The sequence below is a fragment of the Neolamprologus multifasciatus genome, chromosome 9 (assembly GCF_963576455.1).
Source record: "Neolamprologus multifasciatus chromosome 9, fNeoMul1.2, whole genome shotgun sequence".
Classification (NCBI taxonomy): Eukaryota; Metazoa; Chordata; class Actinopteri; order Cichliformes; family Cichlidae; genus Neolamprologus; species Neolamprologus multifasciatus.
The window spans coordinates 18,552,381-18,574,078 of NC_140447.1; the positions used below are offsets into that span (position 1 = coordinate 18,552,381).

At 38.9% G+C, this 21,698-nt stretch overlaps 1 protein-coding gene across 2 annotated transcripts in view; it reads left to right on the forward strand.

The window, feature by feature from the left end:
• Positions 1 to 15,826: 15,826 nt before the first annotated feature.
• Positions 15,827 to 21,698, forward strand: part of LOC146511418 (cystatin-B-like) — a 30,172-nt gene continuing 24,300 nt past the window's right edge. The window contains exons 1-3 of one of the 2 annotated variants that reach the window (XR_014876125.1): positions 15,827 to 16,016; positions 16,096 to 16,197; positions 17,054 to 17,339. Coding sequence is in view for 1 of the 2 variants with exons in the window: in XM_085172882.1 (XP_085029008.1) it covers positions 15,876 to 16,016; positions 16,096 to 16,197; positions 17,054 to 17,182 (372 nt within the window). In the remaining variant the exon portion in view is untranslated. Of the gene's footprint in view, positions 16,017 to 16,095; positions 16,198 to 17,053; positions 17,702 to 21,698 lie in introns of those variants that run through there. The other variant, XM_085172882.1, reaches the window with a different exon arrangement.

Below are 21,698 nucleotides of genomic sequence, written 5' to 3' on the forward strand. Positions count from 1 at the left end.
CTGCAGTGTTTGTGTTTTCTAACTCAAGTGTCTCAGCTGAAGAATGGCGGGGTGATTTAAAGAAATCCCCTCACAGTATGTGTGTGTGTGTGTGTAATTGTAAGATACATTCTGTGGTCATAGGGGCTATTTTTAAAGTATGTGATTGGTTGGGGAATTGAACTGACTCATAATTCACCACTTATGTGACTCACTTCAGAGATGCCATCAGAATAGCAAGGATAACCAGCGCAGTTTCAAAGAAACAAATAAAACATCTACTTTTGTCCATAGTGAAGCAGATAATACGTTTGAAATAAACATTATGCTTTAAAAAGAGCTGTAAAATAGTGAGACTGTCATGGTGAATTGGGTTAAAGGACTCAGGTGCGAGACTTCTTGCAGAGTGACAGTGAATTTATTCACAGTGAAAAAAAATAAGGCAACAGTTCGAGTCTTTAAATCCAAAAGGGCAGTGCAGTGATACGGTGACTTCTCCCCGCGGTGACAGTGCAGTGATTATCCAAAACTACTTCTTCTTGTGCCCGCTCCTCCTCCGATCCCTGGATCCTGGAGGCAGATGAGAAAAACACACGCACGGTAACTTAAACGTTCTCTCTCCTTCACAAACTAGGTACGCTAATCGCGACTACGCTACCCAGTTTAGCTCAACGTTCCAGCGTTGGTTGTGACCCGACCGCGCCGTTAAATAGGTCTGCTTCGGATTAGTAGCAGCAGGCGAAGTGATCAAGCACAGGTGTGGCAATTCCAGCTCAGGATACTCCCCCCGGGTCAGCTGCCGTTCCGTGCCACGGCTTCCGGAAGTACATGTTCCCGCATACAAACACACGCACAGGATGGAGAGGAGAACACCACAAAGTACACACAAACACAACAAAAATTGGCAAGGCGACTGGTGAGGACCGTCTAGCCGTGACAGAGACATCTATAGTCTGTGCTGTAACCCAGCAGTATTAAGACATCGCTCTGGCAGTGTGTTTGGGATCATCATCTCACTGAAAAACAAAGCCATCTGGTTGTTGTAAAGGGGTTTTCTCATGACCATGGAAATGATTCTGCGATCATCCACCCCCGTTGTCTTTCTTTGACATTCAGGTCTTTTTTGCATTGCTGAGTTCACCAATCCTTTGTTTCTTTCTCAGGATGTACCAAACTGTAAATTTTGCCACTCCTAATATTGTAGCAATTTCTTGGATGGGATTTTCCCATTTTCAGAGCTTGAGGATGACTTGTTCCACCTACACGGAGAGCTGCTTTGACTGCATGTTGTCTATTCACTAGTGATGTCTGATACTACTGATTTCCCTTCCGATCCAATACTAAGTAAAATTCAGGGTGGCATCGACAATACTGATCAGATACTTTGCACAAAAATGTAATGTTTTATTGTATTTAAAATTATAGCTTCATAATGATTACAGGACATCAGACTACTTGTTCTTATTGCTTAATAATGCAGAATTATATAGAGATAAAAAAACAACAACCCTGAAGTTGTGTGCTATTTGAAAACTTGCCTTCCTGCAGCTCTAAAGGACTCTTACAAGATGTCTGTCTCACCCTAGCTGCACCTTCCCTGTCCTCTCCTCATCTTCAGTTCCCCTCAACATAAGCTCGTCATAGTCTGTGATATGATTTACTCTGAGGTGTTTGATGAGGTTAGTGGTGTTGCCGCAACACCTCACTGTCTTGCCACATGTATCGCAAACCACGTCTTGGCTGTTTGTGGAGGTAAAATACATCCACACATGACTCCATTTACGCTTGGCCATTGTTGAGTGTGCACGCCAAAGGGCTGCGGCACATTTATACAGCCGTATTTTGCATATGACTATTGTAGACTATTAGCTGTAGGCCTGAGAGTGTGTGTAATTGTTTAGCACTGGATAACCATTCAGACTGATTCCGGGATTAATAGTTAAAGGACACAGAGACAACTTTTCTTTTTGTTTGTTTGTTTGTTTAAGGGGTTATTCAGCCTTTTGCTGAATTGTTTTCAGTTTTTTACATTTTTTGTTCTTTGTAATTTATCTTTGGTCAACCTTATATTTTAACACTGTAATGGTGTTAACGGAAATGTAAATAATTTTGTTGGGTTAAAACAACATAAATGGTTGAAATCTAAGGGTGAACTAGACCAAGATTAAATTAAATCTTGGGCCTAAAGAACTAAACTTGATTTAAAATAACACAGTGTTAATTCAAATAGATTAAAGTATAAACTCGAACTTAGACCTTAAAATAAATAAAACAATAACCTAGGTTGAAAATAACATCCTTTTAAAGCCAAATAAAAGGTTTTGAGATAAATAGGATAAATTAACAGAAATTACTGAACTAAAAAGGGAAAGGAAATATCTTGTTTTCCTTAAATGTGGTGTGGAATGTTTTATGTAATGTGTGTCAACTTTCTATTCTCTGTTTTTACAAAATAATAAGCCAGCAATTTAAACTTATTTTCTGGTCTGGGGTCTTTATTACAAGCTACACTCATTACTACGCTAGTAGTCGAACCTAACTGGTCCTAGTGTACTGTAACGACTCCAGAAGTGTTTTCTTGAACGTATGTGAGGTAAAGAGATCCCCTGGTTAAAAAAACATACAAAACAACCTAGGTAACAGGGTAAAATCTAATTCTACAGCCTTAAACAACAAATAATAGAAATAAAATAATGTCTGAACCACAGAGAGCAGTCTCCACTCTTACTTCTGGGAACTGTGGTTTGCTGAGGTTCAGGTGTCAGACGTAGGATAACCGGAAAGGAAGAGCTGAAAGCAGTTTTTTAGGCCATGATTCATGTGTGACCCTCTCCAAACATTACAATCACAGCTCACATCCTGTATTTTCACTTCCCGGCAGACTCGAGAGAATGCAGGAAAAAGGGAATTGTCTAAAAATTTTTGTATTTAAGAGACGTTTAAGAGATGTATCCTATAAACACAAAATCAGACTCCCTCTCTCTCTCTTTCTGTGTGTGTTTTTTACATGACCTTTTACAAATACCGCCCCTCTAATCACCCCATGACTCGCTGACTTACTGAAGCCCCATAAAAACAGGCTCTGCGTGCGCTTATTCACTATTTGCTCGTTTTTCACCACCAAAAAAATTTGTCAAAATGCCGATGTGTGGAGGGCTGACCGAGGAAAAGGAGGCTGATGAAGAAGTTCAGAAGATCTGTGATGCAGTGAGTAGAAAAGAGAGATTTTACACTCACAACTTTATGCACACACGGGGCCTGTGCTTTATGTTGATGCTATTGTCATTTTTATTTAGATGAAGCCTCTCGCAGAGCAGAAAGCCGAGAGAAACTTCAAGGTTTTCATTGCACAGAGCTACAAAACACAGGTCGTAGCTGGGACCAACTACTTCATTAACCTCTTAAGCCCCAACGCCCCCTGACACGGGGGCAAAAAGCAGGAGATCAGGTAGGCTTGGGGCTTAAGAGGTTAAGGTAATGTTTGTAATGTAAGCAGTGAGCACAGTGGCAACTTTACAAATCTCTTCAATATAAAAACATATCATCAATAAGAGCATTGATGGTAGATAATCTGATCTCTCAGGGGAAACTAAAGCGATGATCACTGGATTTTTTTTCAGCTACACTGAAGCTTCTACACTCTGCGCTTATGTGGCTTTATATTTATGCAGAGGCTCATACAAAACTTTTAGACTTTTTCGCCTGAAATGTTACTTATCACTGCAAAATTTGAGAGAAACCTGCAAAATAAAATGGAAATTCATGTGCACTTCATACTGTTTCAGCCATGAACAGAACTCAACAAATGTTCTGTTTGTGAGCCAACGTGCACTCTCTATATATGAAGGTGTAGATTCTCCTTTTCTACATGTTGGCATGTCGTTTGGCTAGTGTGACTTACCACAGCTGTGTTAAAATGATCAGCAGTACTTCTATGTGCACAAGGATCTCCTTTAACTTTTCTTGTACTTCCTTGCAGCTCTATGTTGGAGATGAAGAATATGTTCACCTCCGTGTTTATGAAAAACTCCCGTTTGATGGAGGAATGCTCGAGCTGACCGATCTGCAGCACCCAAGACTCAATATGACAGTATTGAGTACTTCTAATGGGACAATGAACCAGCCAAAACATCAGTGCCTACAGCCTGTACTCTCATTGTAATCCATTAATAACCTGCTGCTTCATGCGGGGAAAGTTTTCCTTGTTTACATATAATAACATACTGCAGGTAATGGAAGGCAAATTGGACCAGTTAAATACGAGGTGGGTAAATAGGAAATAAACACATGTTTATTTCCTAATATGGGCAACAGGTAATCAACATAAAATATGCATATTTTTTGGGAAATGGTGCAGACCTTTTGTGCTCAAAGCTGATGAGGGACCACTGGACGTGGAAGACGTTGTCACTGACCACATTTGGTTTGCTGTCTTTGACCAGGAACTTGAAGTTGTCCATGGTTTCCTGGACGTTCTCCTGATGAAACACGTACCCAGACCCAGATTGATATCAGCTACGAAGCAATAAGGCCACATTAGTAATGATCAAAAACTAGCATTGTGCATTGCGCACTAGCACAGGTCAAAGAGGACTGGAGCAGAGAACTTCTAAATTTGAAATCTCGCTCGGACTTCTGGTTTCATTGGATTACAAGACAGTCCAAAATGGACTGTCTTGTAATGAATAAGGCATGGCACTGTTTCATTTCAGGTCAGACACATGAATACAGTTTGAACTAACGGGGTTATCTAAATGTATTTTTTCTGTTTGGGGTTTTTAGTGTTAGTGCTTCTTCATCAGTTCATTCATGTTCATGCATTTGTTTTTCATGTTTCAATTACTTCTTGTTTTCAGTAGCAGTTGGCTTGATTTATTACTTTGTTACCACCATGTTTTCTTCTACCCAGCAACGCTTTCCTGATCCTCCAGAGGATCCCAAGGAGATCTCAGGCCAGATGAGACATAAAGTATAAGCTCTCCAGTAGTTTCTGGGTCTTGCTCATAATTGCCTCTGAGTTAGGTGTGCACTGATAATCTCCAAAGGGAAAATACCCAGGCAAGATCCCACTGGATGTCTTAGAACATAACATAGAGATGAACGTAATTATTTTAGCCATTCAGACCCAATTTTAATAAAATACCATAACTAGGAAGTGAACTGACTCAGATCATGTCTGATAGGAGTCAGTCAAAAATAACCACACGGGGTCAAAATGGGTTAAAAATAATGTTTTAAATATGCCAAAAATGTCACAAAGCACTGCAGCAGCTTGTTAAATCAGCAGGAGAACCAAATTCACATGATGGTCTTTAAAGACAATTAGTGCTGATTTTTATGCTTGCACACAATTTTACTGTGAGGAGGGGGACACCCAAAAAAGACTGAATCTAAACAGTAAAAATCTTTTGCGAAGAATGCATTTTTTGGAAAGTATCACTTCCATAATTTGAAGCCTTGGGCCAATTCACAGTACTTGGAAAAATAAAATAGCCTGGAAATGAACGTGAAAGTTATTATTGGCGCTCGGTTTCTCCTCATTTACACCTTCCACAGAAGGTAGTGTAAAGGAAACACTTAGATGGGAGCCCCACTGCTTCAAAATTGGCCAAATGACCTTCAGGAAGCTCAGCATAAACACCACAGAGATGAAAACAGTACTAAATTATGTATTAATATCCAGAATAGTAATATCTCAAACATATTTTTAGATTGATTACAAGCATTTGGCAGAATATGGGAAAAAATGCTCACAGTCGGGATGAAGTTTACAGTTTGTACTAAAAATCTCATCTGTTTTATTTATTCATATTGCCTCCGTCTCTAAGGCTAAGAGTTATTTCAGTTATTGGGAATGTATTATCATTAAAAAATTATGTTTACAAGCTTCAAATTGAGCATGCGACACATTAAAGTGGCTTTGTTTGATTTGTTGGGATATAGTTGGGATATATTCACTGTACACAATATATCCAACTATGACTGCGGTGATCCCACACTAAGCTGATAAGATAAGCATTTGCAGCATACCTTATCAAAAAGCAGCCTTCATTTCCTTTTAATATCATACACCATCAGCGAATTGATGTGAGTTTTTAAAATGCACATGTAGTACATGGTTTATTAGTATTCGCTATGACACAAAAAAGGAAAATTATCCAAATTTTTTATGAATATTTGAAGCATGAAAAGCAAAAAACATCAAAGCTTACAGGAGGATGGGAAAAGGCAAAACTTCACCCACTCTTTTACTCAACCTGTGGTGAGCTGCAAACATAAAGCTGCTAAAATTAAGCAAAAAGCAAACAAATTATCCTCATTCAAAAGTCATGTAAGAACCTCATTGGCTTACGGAATGTTGATGTTATTTAAAAAAAAATTCATACAAAAATATGACCTCATTCAAAAATGTCATGTGACAACCTCATTGGCTTATGGAATTCTGATGTCACAGGCTTCTAAAGCTTTGATCCTTTGATCCTTTGATCCTCATGAATCCTTAAGTAGGGGTGAGGATGTACAACTTTTAGTCCGTTATTTGCAGCACTTGTGTTAGCAGCATTCAAACGTTCACCAGTAAAGAATTTTCAAACATTTGGATCCTTTTCGTACTCACGGTATACAGACTCCAACATGTCTCAGAAACAGCAAGAAAGACAAGAATCTGACCCCAGCTCTATTCCATGGTATGAGTCCCTAGACCCTTATATCAGCTCTCTTCCTTGGGATGAACAGGTAGAATTAGAGGAAAAGCGATTGGAAGAAATGGAGAAAGAAAATCTCATGAACAGAGAGAAGATTAAGATCCTGACGGAAGAAAATGAGAGAAAGAGCGCTGAATTAGAAAAATTATCCTACCAGCTTCAGGAAAGGGAAGGTATTATTGAGGAGAAACAAAGGGATCTCCAAGATAAGAACAATCAGGAGCTCCAAGAAAAGCTTGATGAAGCTTTGGAAAAAATTAAAGATCTGCTCCAAAATGAGAAAAAAGAGAGCATTAAAGGGGATAAAATGCTCAAGAAGAATCAAGAGCTCCAAGAAAAGCTTGATGGAGCTCTGGAAAAAAATAAAGATCTGCTCCAAAAGGAGAAAAAAGAGAGCATTAAAGGGGATAAAATGCTCAAGAAGAATCAGGAGCTCCAAGAAAAGCTTGACGAAGCTCTGGAAAAAAATAAAGATCTGCTCCAAAAGGAGAAAAAAGAGAACATAAAACAGGAAAACATGGTCAAGAAGAATCAGGAGCTCCAAGAGAAGCTTGACGAAGCTCTGGAAAAACTGAAAGAAATCCACCAAGAAGAGAAACAACAGTCCACACAGCAGAGAGACATGCAGAGCAAACTCCAAGCCATGGAGGAAAAATACAAAGCGCTGCAGGTGAAGCATGACAAAACTCTGCACAAAAATCAACAGTTGTTTCAAGACAAGAAGCAAATGGAAATGAAACTGAAAGAAATGGACTCCAATGTTGACGAGATGGAGGAAAAACACAGATTGCTCCAAATCAGGCTCGATAAAACAGTGCACAGAAATAAAGAGTTCATTCAAGAGAGAGAGGAACAAGAAATGCTCGAGAAAGAAACGGACTCCAAGCTTGAAGTCTTGGAGGAAGAACTGAAAATGCTGCAAATGACTCTTGAGAAAACACGGCTCAAAAATAAAGAGATGCTTCATGAGAAAGACCAACAGAAAATACATCAGGAAGAAATGGATTGCAAGCTGAGGAACATCGAGAAACAAAATGAAGGCTTGCAAGTAATGCTTGACGAAGCTCTGGAGAGAAATAAGGAGTTCCTTCACGAGAAAGACCAACAGAAAATACAAAAGGAAGAAATGGATTGCAAGCTGAGGAACATCGAGAAACAAAATGAAGGCTTGCAAGTTATGCTTGATGAAGCTCTGGAGAGAAATAAAGAGATCCTCCAAGACAAGAAACAACAGCCCATAGAGCAGAGAGACCTACAGAGCAAACTCCAAGCCATGGAGGAAAAACACAAAGCTCTGCAGGTGAAGCATGACAAAACTCTGCACAAAAATCAACAGTTGCTTCAAGACAAGAAGCAAATGGAAATGAAACTGAAAGAAATGGACTCCAAGCTTGACAAGATGGAGGAAAAACACAGATTGCTCCAAATCAGGCTCGATAAAAAAGTGCACAGAAATAAAGAGTTCATTCAAGAGAGAGAGCAACAAGAAATGCTCGAGAAAGAAACGGACCGCAAGTTTGAAGTCTTGGAGGAAAAATGCAAAATGCTCCAAATAACTCTTGAGGAAACACTGCTCAAAAATAAAGAGTTGCTTCACGAGAAAGACCAACAGAAAATACAAAAGAAAGAAATGGATTGCAAGCTGAGGAACATCGAGAAACAAAATGAAGGCTTGCAAGTAATTCTTGATGAAGCACTGGAGAGAAATAAAGAGTTCCTCCAAGACAAGAAACAAGAGCCCGTAGAGCAGAGAGACCTGCAGAGCAAACTCCAAGCCATGGAGGAAAAATACAAAGCTCTGCAGGTGAAGCATGACAAAACTCTGCACAAAAATCAACAGTTGCTTCAAAACAAGAAGCAAATGGAAATGAAACAGAAGGAAATGGACTCCAAGCTTGACGAGATGGAGGAAAAACACAGATCGCTCCAAATCAGGCTCGATAAAAAAGTGCACGGAAATAATGAGCTGCTTCAAGAAAAAGACCAACAGAAAATACAACAGGAAGAAGAAAAACTTGTTCTCCAGAGGAAAAATGAAGAACTCCAAGAATTGTATAATGAAACAAAGTACAAAACAACTGTACTGGAAGGAGAAAAGAAAAAACTGGAAAATCAATGCTCAGCGATGCAGAGTAGCATCAATGAAATGCTGAGAAAAAATACAGAACTTGAAGAACTTTCTAAGACCTTGAAGCACAAAACCACTGAAATCCAGGCGCAAAAGCAAGAACAACAGAAAACACATAAAGACCTGCAGTGTAGACTTCAAGATATCCAGAAGAGAAACCAGCAGCTGGAAGACATGCACACGGATGTGCACAAGGCAAAGCAAATAGAGGAGGCAACAGTTAAAGAACTGAAAGACCATCTTAAAGAAAAACAAGAACAATTAGAAGACATGGTGAAAAGATGCAACAAACTTGAGAAAGAAAACACAGAAACAATGGATGAGCTGAAAACCCTCATCATTGAGAAAAAGGTGCTCGTGGAAGAGTATCTGAAAAAGAAAAAAAAACGCTTCTTCTGGTTCTGGAGGAGAGACACTGCTGCTTCTCACCTGATGTAACCTCGTCTTCCTCCACCTCTATTCCATCTTTATTTTCCCCCTTCCCCTTCCCCTCCCTCCTTTTTCTTTTTTCATCCTCACCCCCCGACCAGTCCCGGCAGTTGACTGCCCCCTCCTGAGCCTGGTTCTGCCATAGGTTTCTCCTTTAGGTTTCTTTCACTTTAAAGGAGTTTTTCCTATCCACTGTCGCCTGGTGCTTGCTCAGAGGGGATTGTTGGGGTTTTCTCTCCCCTTTCTTTCCCCCTTTCTATCCCCCCTTTTCCCCCTTCCCCTTCCCCTCCCTCCTTTTTCTTTTTTCACCCTTACCCCCCAACCAGTTCCGGCAGTTGAGTGCCCCCTCCTGAGCCTGGTTCTGCCATAGGTTTCTCCTTTAGGTTTCTTTCACTTTAAAGGAGTTTTTCCTATCCACTGTCGCCTGGTGCTTGCTCAGAGGGGATTGTTGGGCTTTTCTCTCCCCTTTCTTTTCTTCTTTCTTTCCCCCCTTTTCCCCCTTCTACCTTTTCCTTTACCCAATAAACACAATTGGCCACATTTTACATGTGTTTGAAAAATGTCTTCATTCAACAATAATTGATCTTAGGTATAAAAACAATAAATGGGTAATAGCTGCATGTGTGTTTGTGTGTGTGCATAATATACATACTTGTATCCCAGAAGGAATTAATACTAGATGGGTAGAGACAGGTTTTAAAGACTAGAAATGAAAACATGTGAGTCCTATAATCTAAGCTTGTTTAACCAATAGGTGATGTTACATTTTAAATTAGGCACTTCATTACAGGACTGCCATTGTACACATCATTATAATCAGGACAGCCAGACTGGGAGACAGATCCAATATTCTCAGTCAATGATGAAAATCAAGCTTTTTTAGTTCCATCATATTAAAGCAAATTACATTTTCATTTCCATTTGTCCTGACAGGAAATAGCAGAAAATACCACATTTTGTTTAAACATGGGATGAATGCTATGCAGTTTAATATCTGAGCTGATATTGTGCTACAAAACAACAAAAATCATTCCTATTTTCACACGTGAAGTCAAAGCTTTCTGGGAAGTTGAGTATATTGGATCTTTAATGGTAGAAACAGATGTTTTAGACTTCTAGAGACCGACAGATGTTAGTTTAAATCAAATCTGAATCCGATGTGCTTCTCTGTCTAGTTGTGGTCTGCACAGATGTCAGGTTTTTAAAACTAATTAAAGGGCAATAGTGTGATATTTTGTATTTATTTATTTCCTTCTCTTTGTCCTTCTTTAAGAAATTTGTATTGAAATAACAACAAGAGCAAGGGCCTTTATGTTGGGTCTGTGTTTCCACAAGCCCCGCTAGTTTAGAGACTTATGCATCATGAAGAAAACAAGACAGTCAGTGATCGATCGATTTACTTGCAAGGGAGACCTCGTCGGTGTCTACCACAAAATGACCCCAACGACGGCCTCCGCTTGCTGCCTTTTATTGGGAAAACAGTTCACACAATACACATCACAGCAAAGCAACGCCCACATGGTTCTAAGACAAGGCACCACGCGTGTGTATGTGTAAACATCTGTATGCATGTGAGAATGTGTGTGTGTGTTTGAGTGAGTGTGAGAATGCGTGTCTCTCTGTGTGCGTGACTTCCAACTGTTTCTAGCAACATCCTTAGTCATAAAATGCCAATCTCCCCCACACCCAATGTATGGTTCAATTATATTGGTTCACCATGAACAACACAGTGAAGCCATAAAAAGGGCAGGAAGCTTACCAAACATCAAACAACCCTTCACAACGATGTGCTTGTGATAAAACACTACAGCCCCCCCAGAACCTCAAGAGGCTGGGGAGGGGGACAAAGGAATTCCTTTCATCACAGAGTTGAAACAATGTAGAGATGGTTAGCATAAAAGTTACAACATTTAACAATTCACTTTAACACTTTATTTTGTCCTGATGAAACTCACTTTACTATACTTGACATAATTCTTTTTTATTTATACAGATATACTACATGTGTAACATTCATTGCATTGTTTAAATGTTTAATAATAAAGTACATGAATAACATGAGCTTATTATATCATAGTAAAGTATATTTCCTATTAACTAGGCAGGTCATTGTCTCTCTTGACAACGCTGTCTTCAAATAAAAATAATTCCCTATATTCCCATCTATTCCAAACAATGGTAGTAAGTAACAAAGTTTCAAATTTGTCTTTCACTTTGACTTTTAATTTAGTAACCATGAACAAGAGGTCGGAAGTCAAATGTGGCATGATACCTTAATCTTTCTATGACACTTTCTGTATGTGGACCAGAGATGGGCAATAACGCATAATCCGATTGACTGACTGATGGGGACCATGACAGTGCGGGAGAGAGAACGACCATGCAGCTTTTAAAGCGTGGAAATACTGATCTTACTTTGAGTTTGATTCCTTAAAAAGTGACAAAAGTGTCCGCTGTTCACTGCATGGAAGAAAACTTCTTTTTACAGCGAAAAAACCCCTAAACTTCCGAGCAAGCACCGAGTACGCTGCCACGGGAATGCGAAATTCACAGAGAAACTCCAAGATTCTTCCACTGACATGCGGCACACCTGCACCAGGGCAAACCTCCGCCTGCTCTACTCCTGCTAAGCAGGGGAAAATAGAGCAACAGGACCACTGAGTCTTTGATTTGATTTATTTTATGCTGTGTTTTACTTGCATCTTTGAAAGAGTGAATGTAAACACAAAAAACTATTTTATTTTATGTGCTGGAATGTGCAGAAAATAGGTTTAAATGTTAAACAAATTTCTTCCAGTCAGAGAATGTTGCATATGATTTAATTTTTGCTTGATGCATAAAGTTAAAAGATTAAAACTAATAAAACTAGTTTTAAAAAGAGACTTTTTCATTTGATTACATTTTGTATGATGGATTATGCAGAAAAAGTAGAATAGGGCTGAAAGATCTATTGCTTTATCACCTATTTAGGTTGTAAATCGTGTGTTTTTTAAAGTAACTTTGTAACTAATTGCTTTTGAAAATAAGTAATCAGTAACAGGATTACTTTTGGGGAATATAATCAGTAATTAGTTACTGATTACTTTTTTCAAGTAACTTGACCAACACTGATGCCAACTACTCACTAAGTGGTGGAAAAAGTTTGGTTTGGTTTAGTTTTGCTTTCATCTTTACTTTTGCGCCCTCCTGGGTCGCATTGTCTAATCAGCCTCTTGTGCATTTGTAGTCCTGCCTTTCCCTCTGCTTTGCCTCACAAACAGCATGCACACCTGACTTGACTGCAGGATAAAATAAATACGGTCAGTATAAAAAGAAAAGCAGCAGAGAGAAGAAAACATTTAAAGTCCCTCCACCAAGCAAAGATTTATCAGTAAAACCTGGATTTTGGCAGCGTTTGGGAAAACAATTCATCCAAAATGAAGTATTAAGAATCAGTTTCTTATCCTGGTAAAAGGGAGAAAGGATGGACTATAGCAGAGGAGGTGAAAAAGCAGAGATTTATATAGAACAAAAACGACACTGGAGTTTTATATCAGGAGGTGTGAAAAAGTGATGTAGGTTTGAAAGATGTGAAGAAAAGATAGAAAAGATTGAGAGGAGGGCAAAGAAGTCATCAGAGGGCAGTACAGCAGGAAGAGATATGGACAGAGAGCTTCCCTGTAGTCACATCTGAGAGGGTGCAATAACCAGAAAAGTAAAAAAGGTGAAAAAATAATGAGCTAAAAAAGAGAGCTGCAAAGGATATGAGAGAGAAATGCTGTAAGCATGTCTCCAGGCTCTGAATTGAAGGATTTTAGCACACAATGCTTTGTGTTTTCAAATTCACAAAATCATATTTTACGTTCTTGTAGCAATAACCACGTGAGACTGAAGTTTAAATACTTTTCTTCCCCACGTCCCGTGTGCAAGAGTCAATTATAGCATCATTTGGAGAGTTATATTTCATTTAGCATGTTATCCTTTTTGAATGTATATCTGAAGGTGATTTAAAATAAAGCACAGTTCAGTCAGAGACTCTTTTATTGATTGAAATCTACTTTTCCAGCTTTTAGGAGATAACTGAAAGTACACATGAAAGGTGCTCAGTAGGTTGTCAGCATTATTTTATTAGCAAATTTGAACATTAGTTTATCTTGTTACTGACACTTGTCTTTTTTAATTACATCAGTGTGAATTTTGTGGTTTGTTTTGTTCGACAAAGTATTGAGTCAGGTGTTGTACTTAGTTTTTCATAGGACAGTACAGAGTTCAGTGAAAAGTTTCTTTTCCACATGAGCTAGAGCTAAAGCAAAAATGTCAGGCTCAGATATGTTTTAAAAAGTGAATAAATAATATTATACAATAGTTAGGATGAACTGTAGCATGTAAACAGTTGATGGTAGACTTTAAATATTTGACTTTTATTTAATGTTTATTATGTTTACCATATAGATCAGACATACTTTATCATTTGAATGACAAACTAAAAAAAAGATAAGAAGTTCTATGTCAGACTAAAAGAGTTGACTTTAGACTTAACTTGCTGTCATCTGATCTTCAAGCTTACTGTATACCCTTGAGGGTGGTATTTGTTTTTAATTGCATTAAAAAACAACAAAAATAAATAAATCCCCACCAAAATACCACACAGTACTCTTTATTGCCCTTAATGATATAAGCAGTAAATGACACTATAAACTGAGTTGATCTTACTTACTGGATATAATATGTTTTGGTCATGAGTCATGCTCTGAGTGCGTGCACCCTGACGGCTCCACTCTGTCAGTCATTAAGCCTGGGAATGCTGGGCACCCCGTGGCTGGAATAAGAGAGCTGCACACTAAAGTGGGAAATGTCAGATATAGGCTGGTGGTGAGGAAAGTCCAGGACTGCCAGTGTGTGTTCAGATACCTGTAAGTATATCGATTACTGCAGTGTGTGTTAATGATGGTAAGAGTTCTGGTGATGTTGACTATGAACGCAACTGCATCTTGTATTTATTTAATCAGTGTTTTGCAGTTATCTTGTAAATGTGAAAGCATTGTGACATGTACAGCATTTTGGATGAAGTCGCTGCTTTTTGGACGGCCTCAGTGCTGCGTGTGTTTAATGTAATTACCTCCATAGTGCTGCATGCACCAGAATAGTTGCAGCTGTCAACCTTACAGTAAGTTGGTGGCAGAGCAGTGGGGAAGGCTAAAGTAACTGTGCGTGTGTAGATTATATAAATGAACATATAAATTATATAAACTGTATAATCTTTTAATCAATTAATGTATTATTTTAAAATTCCCCTCTTGCCCCTGCAGACTGTCTATCCTTCCAGCTCAGGTCTTCCACCAGAGGCCTGGGATCTTGAGGGTCCTGTGCAGTATCCTGCTGTTCAGGACAGAGATCTTGGATGTTGTTCCAGGATTTCCTGGTGCCACTCGCCTAGCTTGGGAGTCACTGCACTTAGTGCTCCAGTTACCACTGGGACCACTGTTACCTTCACCCTCCACATCTTCTCTGAGCCCTTGGTACTTTTCAAGCTTCTCGTGTTCCCAGTTGTTACATGATATAATCTCGATATCTTTCTACAAAGGGACAAACTCTGCAAAAGCTGTCCTATCGATGCATCAATCAGCATCAATCTCCTTTTTGTTTTGTTTTTTTAATTTTTGCATCTACCATTTCCAGCTCCAAATGTTAACTAGAAAAGTGTAATAATTAGGCAGAGCACCCTGAAACTCACTTAAAAACATGTGAAGAGAAGATTTTCCCCAGAAAAAACAAAACAACAAGAACTAGGGAACAGTAAAATCCAATCTCTACAGCCTTAAACAACAAATAATAGTAATAAAATAATATCTAAACCACAGAGAGGAGTATACACTAGAGCAGGGGGTGTCAAACTCCAGGCCTCGAGGGCCGGTGTCCTGCAAATTTTAAATATCATCCTGGGTCAACACACCTGAAACAAATGATTAGTTCATTACCAGGCTTCTGGAGAACGTCAAGACATGTTGAGGAGGTAATTTAGCCATTTAAATCAGCTGTGATGGATCAAGGACACATCAAAAACCTGCAGGACACCGGCCCTTGAGGCCTGGAGTTTGACACTTGTTCACTAAAGGTAGGTGGATCAATACCAACTCTAGTATTGGTATCCAATCGATACTAGCTCATTAGGATCAATACCTTGTTTCTATCCCCTTAAGTTCAGTAGGTATAATTGTATTAAATAAATAAAATTTTTGGAGATTTAGAAAGGCTGAGGTTCAGGTGTCAGAAGTAGGATAACCGGAAAGGAAGTGCTGAAAGCAGTACTTAGGCTGTGATTCATGTGTGATCCTTTCCAATATTTCAATCACAGCTCACACCCTGTATTTTCACTTCCCGGCAGACTTGAGAGTATTTTGTCATACGCCCTGACAAACCCACACATGCGGTAAAAATGTGGGCAAAAGTTATTATTTTCTTGTGCTAGTCTAAGTGTGCTTGTTTTGTTTTTGTTTTTTACCACCCCCTTGTTCTTCAGCTGATGGTACGGTCCAAAATGCGAAGTCATATGACTCGCTGTTGTGTTATTTGGCTCTTTTTTTTTTTTTTTTTTGACATGCTCGTTTACAAATACCGTACCAACAAACACCCCTCTTCCTCTGCGCTCGTCCACAATGCAGAGTCTTGTGAATTGGCGTGTGTTTATTAGCTCTTTGGTCATTTTTTACCAACAAAATGTTGTCGAAGTGGAAATGTGCGGAGGGCTGACCGAGGTGAAGCAGGCTGATGAAGTAGTTCAGAAGATCTGTGATGCAGTGAGTAGAAACGGGAGATTTTACACTCGCACACATGGGGCCTGTGCTTCATATTGATGTTGCTGTCATTGTTATTCAGATGAAGCCTCTCGCAGAGCAGAAAACCGGGAGAAACTTCGAGGTTTTCACTGCAAAGAACTACAAAACACAGCTTGTAGCTGGGACCAACTACTTCATTAAGGTAATGTTTGTAATGCAAGCAGTGAGCAGTGGCAACACTACAAAGCTCTGAGATCTTGCATGCAATAAAATATGATTAAAAAGAGCATTGATTGATATTGTGCTCTGTCAGGTGAAAACTAAAGCAATGATCAGTGGGGTTTTTTTCAGTTACAATCTCTTCACATACGTAGTGATTTTACAAGAAGATGTGTGTGCAAACCTTTAACTGTTATTGATTTTTCTAGCATCATAGCTGAGGCTTTCAATCGTTGTTTCCACACAAATTTCACAAATTCCACACAAAGTGCACCTCACACTCCTGGTGTGGCACAGGACGAGCAGTTCCGGTTTTTCCAGTTCTTGTGAATGATCGCTTGTCACACACAACACGCACTAGGGGCAGGGGTGTCTAACTCCAGGCCTCGAGGGCTGGTGTCCTGCAGGTTTTAGATATCACCCCGTTTCAACACACCTGAATCAAATGATTAGTTCATTACCAGGCTTCTGGAGAACTTCAAGACATGTTGAGGAGGTAATTTAGCGCTTTAAATCAGCTGTGATGGATCAAGGACACACTTAAAACCTGCAGGACACTGGCCCTCGAGGCCTGGAGTTCAACACCTGTGTACTAGGGCTTAAATAAAGAAGCATAAGCACATATTTACTTCATAAACTCTGTCAGCCATGAACAGAGCTCAACAGATGTTCTGTTTGTGAACACTACAACAATCAGGCACTCTATATATGAAGATGTGGATTCTCCTTTTCCACATGTTAGCATGTTTGGCCCACAGCTGTGGCTTACATTGATAAAATAAAATGATCAGGATTACTTCTATGTGCACATCAAGTATCTCCTTTAACTTTCCTTGCAGGTCTATGTGGGAGGAAACGAATATGTTCACCTCCGTGTTTATGAGAAACTCCCGGCTTATGGAGGAACGCTTGAGCTGACTGATCTGCAGCACCCCAAGACTCAGAATGACAGTATTGAGTACTTCTAATGGGACAATGAACCAGTGAAAGCATCAGTGCCTACAGCCTGTCCTCTCAATGTAATCCATAAATAACCTGCCTCTTCATGAGGGGAAAGCTTTCCTTGTTTACATATAATAACCAACTACAGATAATGGAAGGCAAAGTGAATCAGTTGAATACGAGGTTTTAATAAGAGCTGATTATTCAAACCACAGCAGAAAAATAGTCCTTTCATGTTGTGGGGTTTGTTTGTTTGTTTGTTTTTTCTGAAGACCTATTTCTGGAATGTTTTACAAAGAGTGAAACGAGTGTGACTGTGTGTGTGGGACCCACATGTGAACAGAGTGTATTTAAAGTGTAATTTATGTCGCATAGCTGTATAAACTTGGTCAGTTTTGGATGATGTAACAGAATTAATCATGAAGGTCTGATAACCTGATTTTGAGTTCTTTAATATCATTTCAAAGGGTGTAATTAAAAACAAAACAGTATTTCATTTGCTAAGGTATTTGTGACCAGATTTGAATTAAAAGATGTGCTGTGTACAGGGTGGGCCATTTATATGGATACACCGTGATAAAATGGGACTGGTTGGTGGCACATTAGTATATGTGAGGGGGCAAATTCCTAAAGATGGGTGGTGGCCATTTAGAAGTCGGCCATCTTGGATGGGACTTTCTTGGGAAAGTGTTCCTGTTCACAGCTCAGGCTTTTTAATGTGAAACCAATTACACTCATGCTGGTCAACGCTCGGTTACCTGTCATGTAAAAGTACAGTACTGTGCAAAAGTCCCAGACTATGCTCATTTCTTTATATTTTGCTTCCAGACTTACTTCAAGTCTTCCTTCTTTTAAAGTTTTTCTTTGAACTCTGGCTGTTTTTTCCACAAATTTTCACACCAGTCCTTGTGCCTGAGCCGTTTCAGAGGAATGGTTTTGTTTGTTAGGGCAATTAATGCTGACATATTAATCATTCGAGCATAAAAAAACCCCACCTAACCCAAGAGAGGAACTAGTTAATTTATCTCTAGGTACTTTGTTACTCGCAACCTGTTCCAGAAATTAAAAAAAAAATGTTCCCCTTTCTTTTGTTAAATGTATGAAAAATGACAAGAAAAGCACCGTTTGACAAATATAAAATAGTATTTTTGCACCAGAAGGTGATTTCCAATGAGCTGTTAGCCAAGATGCTGGTATAACTTGGTATGATCTGCAGTTCTTAAAAAGATTAGGAAACTGAACAACAAGTGAAGGACAGAAATGAAGTGGCAGACTTAAAGAACACAAACAACAACAACAAAACAAAAACAGAACAGCCTACAACAGATTAACTGTATCTGAAAGTCATGTCCTTCAGAAATGAATAAAAAATATCCAGAAAAAACCCTGACACAGTCGGTCAAACTACTCTATCATTTTTAAGCAAGGCTGAGATTTGTCAAGTTACACAAGAACTGCACTGAATATCAGTGGCCACAGCTCTTAGGGAGAGATGAATCCAAATTTGAAGTTTTTGGTTCAAATAATTCTCTTAACTGTTTACTGAAACATATTCCAACTAGAAAGTGCATTTTCTGAAGAAACTGCAGTGTGAATGCTGAAATCTGAATGTATGCACGGAAATGAAATAATTAATGAATATTAAGCTAAAAATGTTGAATGAGTTGGAAAATACAGACTTTTTCACCTGAAAACCAAAGTGCAGAACTTTTGAAAACTGATGTTCACACAGAAGAAGTTAATAATAGCTGAAAATAGCTGAAAATGTTTAAAATGTAAATTAGAAAAAGACGAGTAATGACAAAATAAAATTTAGAGTCAGAAAACATCTGAATGAATATTAAAAGTTCATATTCTTTAAATCACTGAATGATTATGTCATGGTCCTGAGTCTGCCGACTCAGTGTTTTGTGTTTCTTTATGCTTTTGTTTATTCTGATTATGTATTCCGTTATGATTTGCCATTTATTAGGTTTCTGTTCTGTGCCTGCCCTGGTCCCACCTCCGTGTTCCCTCTGTCTGTCTATGGCGTCACACTGTCTGCTTCTGAATCGGTCTGTTTAGTTTAGTGTCTTGTCTAGTTCCTGTTTTATTCTGAAGGTCCCCGTCTCATGTGAGTGTGTTCAGGTTACATTTCCCCTGTCCCGTCAGCTCTGATTTCTCCCAGGTGTGTTGCCCTCCTGTCTCTCATCCTCTGATTACTGGTGTGTGTATTTAAGCCCTGTGTGTTCTCCTGCCTGTTGCCGGTTCGTCTGTGTTCCACGGTGTCCTGTTCCTCGTCTGCATCTCTCTGCTTCTGCTGGAGCTGCACACCTGCCTCTTCTTCTCCCATTTGCTCCGCTTGCTACTTCAATCATGAAGCGGATCAATGATCAGCATATCGGCTTTTCTCTCTTGTTTGTTTATCGCCCACTTTGCGCCAGAAAGAGGGTTAACCAGTGGATGTCGCACAAAACAACAGCAGCACGTTTAAGCTTGATCAGCTGTTGTTAGAATTTATTTAATATTAATTTCTAGTATCAACTGATGTTTGCTGGAGCCACAGCTGTAAAAGCTGCTGGTCATGATATCTGTGTTGTTGCATGTTAGGTTAATCAGTGATTCTACCTGGCAATGAATGTCAATGTGCACCAATCTTATGACACTGCCAACTTTGCTGTGATGGTGTCATTGTTGATTAAAGTTAATTTATTTATTTATAGTCAGCTAGTTCTAAACACAGTTGACCATATGACGATGAGTTAGTGACAAAGTCTTTAGGAGTGTTATGGCCCGTCTAGGCGCAGCCAGACCATAACATAAGGGGTGATCCATCCCCGTACGACCCCAAGCAGCACATCACGCAATTAGTACTTTTTGACAGTGATTTATTTACAATGAGTGAATTTAGAAACAAAGGAATGGAGCGAATTATAACTTCGGGGTGAACCCAAGGCCAAAACAACAAACAAAAGGGAGCCTATCTCAGGTATAAATCAAACTTACCTATTCAAAAGAATTAAACCAAACGACAATGACTTACCTCCTTACCGAAAAAAAAAAACAGGACAAAACTATAATCAAACAAAAAGGCGGTCCACCCCTACATGCTCCTACATTAAACAAACATTGCAAACAGTGAACACACTGTCTGCCAGTTGGGATGGGCCGAGGATGGATGACCTGGCAGTCCCTGACGGTGTCTTCTTATGCGCTGCCTCCCGGTCATTATCCAATCGGTACGATCCGTCCACCCTGGATGCACCACTCCTGGAGAATCACCTGCACACTCAGATTTACATATTAAAATTACGACAACAGTCATAACAAGGAGAAATAGTAATTATATTACCCATTTTGTGAGTATAGTTATAGTTATAATTGTATAGATATATATGGCTAATAAGTGCTACCAAAGTACAGAGACAAAGTAACTGAACCTTCAGATGTTTTTACTCTTACAACCATCAAACAAATCTACTCAATTGTCATTTTTCCATGTGTGTTTTAATGTATGTCGGTCTTTTCATGCTCCATTTAAAGCCTGATAACATTTAACTGTCAATATTCTTAAAATGTCACTAGATGGCACTGTCATTTTATTTTTCACGTTTTGTTTGCAAAAGTTAGAGATCATTGTGTAGACCACGTTATCCAGCTGTGAACAACAATTTTCATACATTCTGAAAAACTAACTTCAGTGTTTGACTTTAAACATTCCAGGTTCAAGTTTCAAGAGGAGATTTCAGTTGCATCTCATGGCTTGTATGGCTTACGTATACTGCATCTCCTGTTCAGGCACCTTGATTGTATCAACAAAACATGTTGAACAAAGGGTCAAACAGAAACATAACATATGACCCAGGGGCCAGAATCTGTCTGACAAAGACTCCAATCTGTCCCACTGCAAGGGTATGAAAAATGTGAACGAATGCAGAGATTTTGAAGTTTTATTGTATTTTGATTAGTTTTATAGCTTTTCCTTTAACGATCTCCCCCATGGCCATTCACACTACACTAAAGTAGTAATAGATAAGCACTTTTATCAAATATCTATCAAATTATACATATTTTATTTTTGTCTTTGGTTGTTTTGTTGTTTTGTTATTGTTTTGTTTTTCCAGGGGCGGGGGGGGGGGGGGATCATTTTCTGAGAATTAACTAAAAGCTTTGCAGCTTAAAGAATAAAAGTTTGGGTATAAAATTGCCAAGTTTTCACAGATTCTTTCATTTACAGCATGTTTTAAGTGTATCGTATATCTCTGTTAGGGGAGTATACATTTTTATATGTGCAGCTTGCAGACACTCACTGTTGTGCGTCTTTCCTGGATGCTTACACAAATATTGACAAAGATTTGAACTAAAAATTCAAAATGATCAATAATCATAAGTCATTTAAAAATGCAAATAATAGTGCATGTTAAAAGCAAATAAACCAATAAATATATAGAATGCAGAAGAAGATAAAAGCACAGCTATCATTAAATCATGCAATGAATAAAAGTCAGTAATATGAATTTGCTTCCCAGTATCATTTTTCTTGGAAATGTTTATCCTGAATTT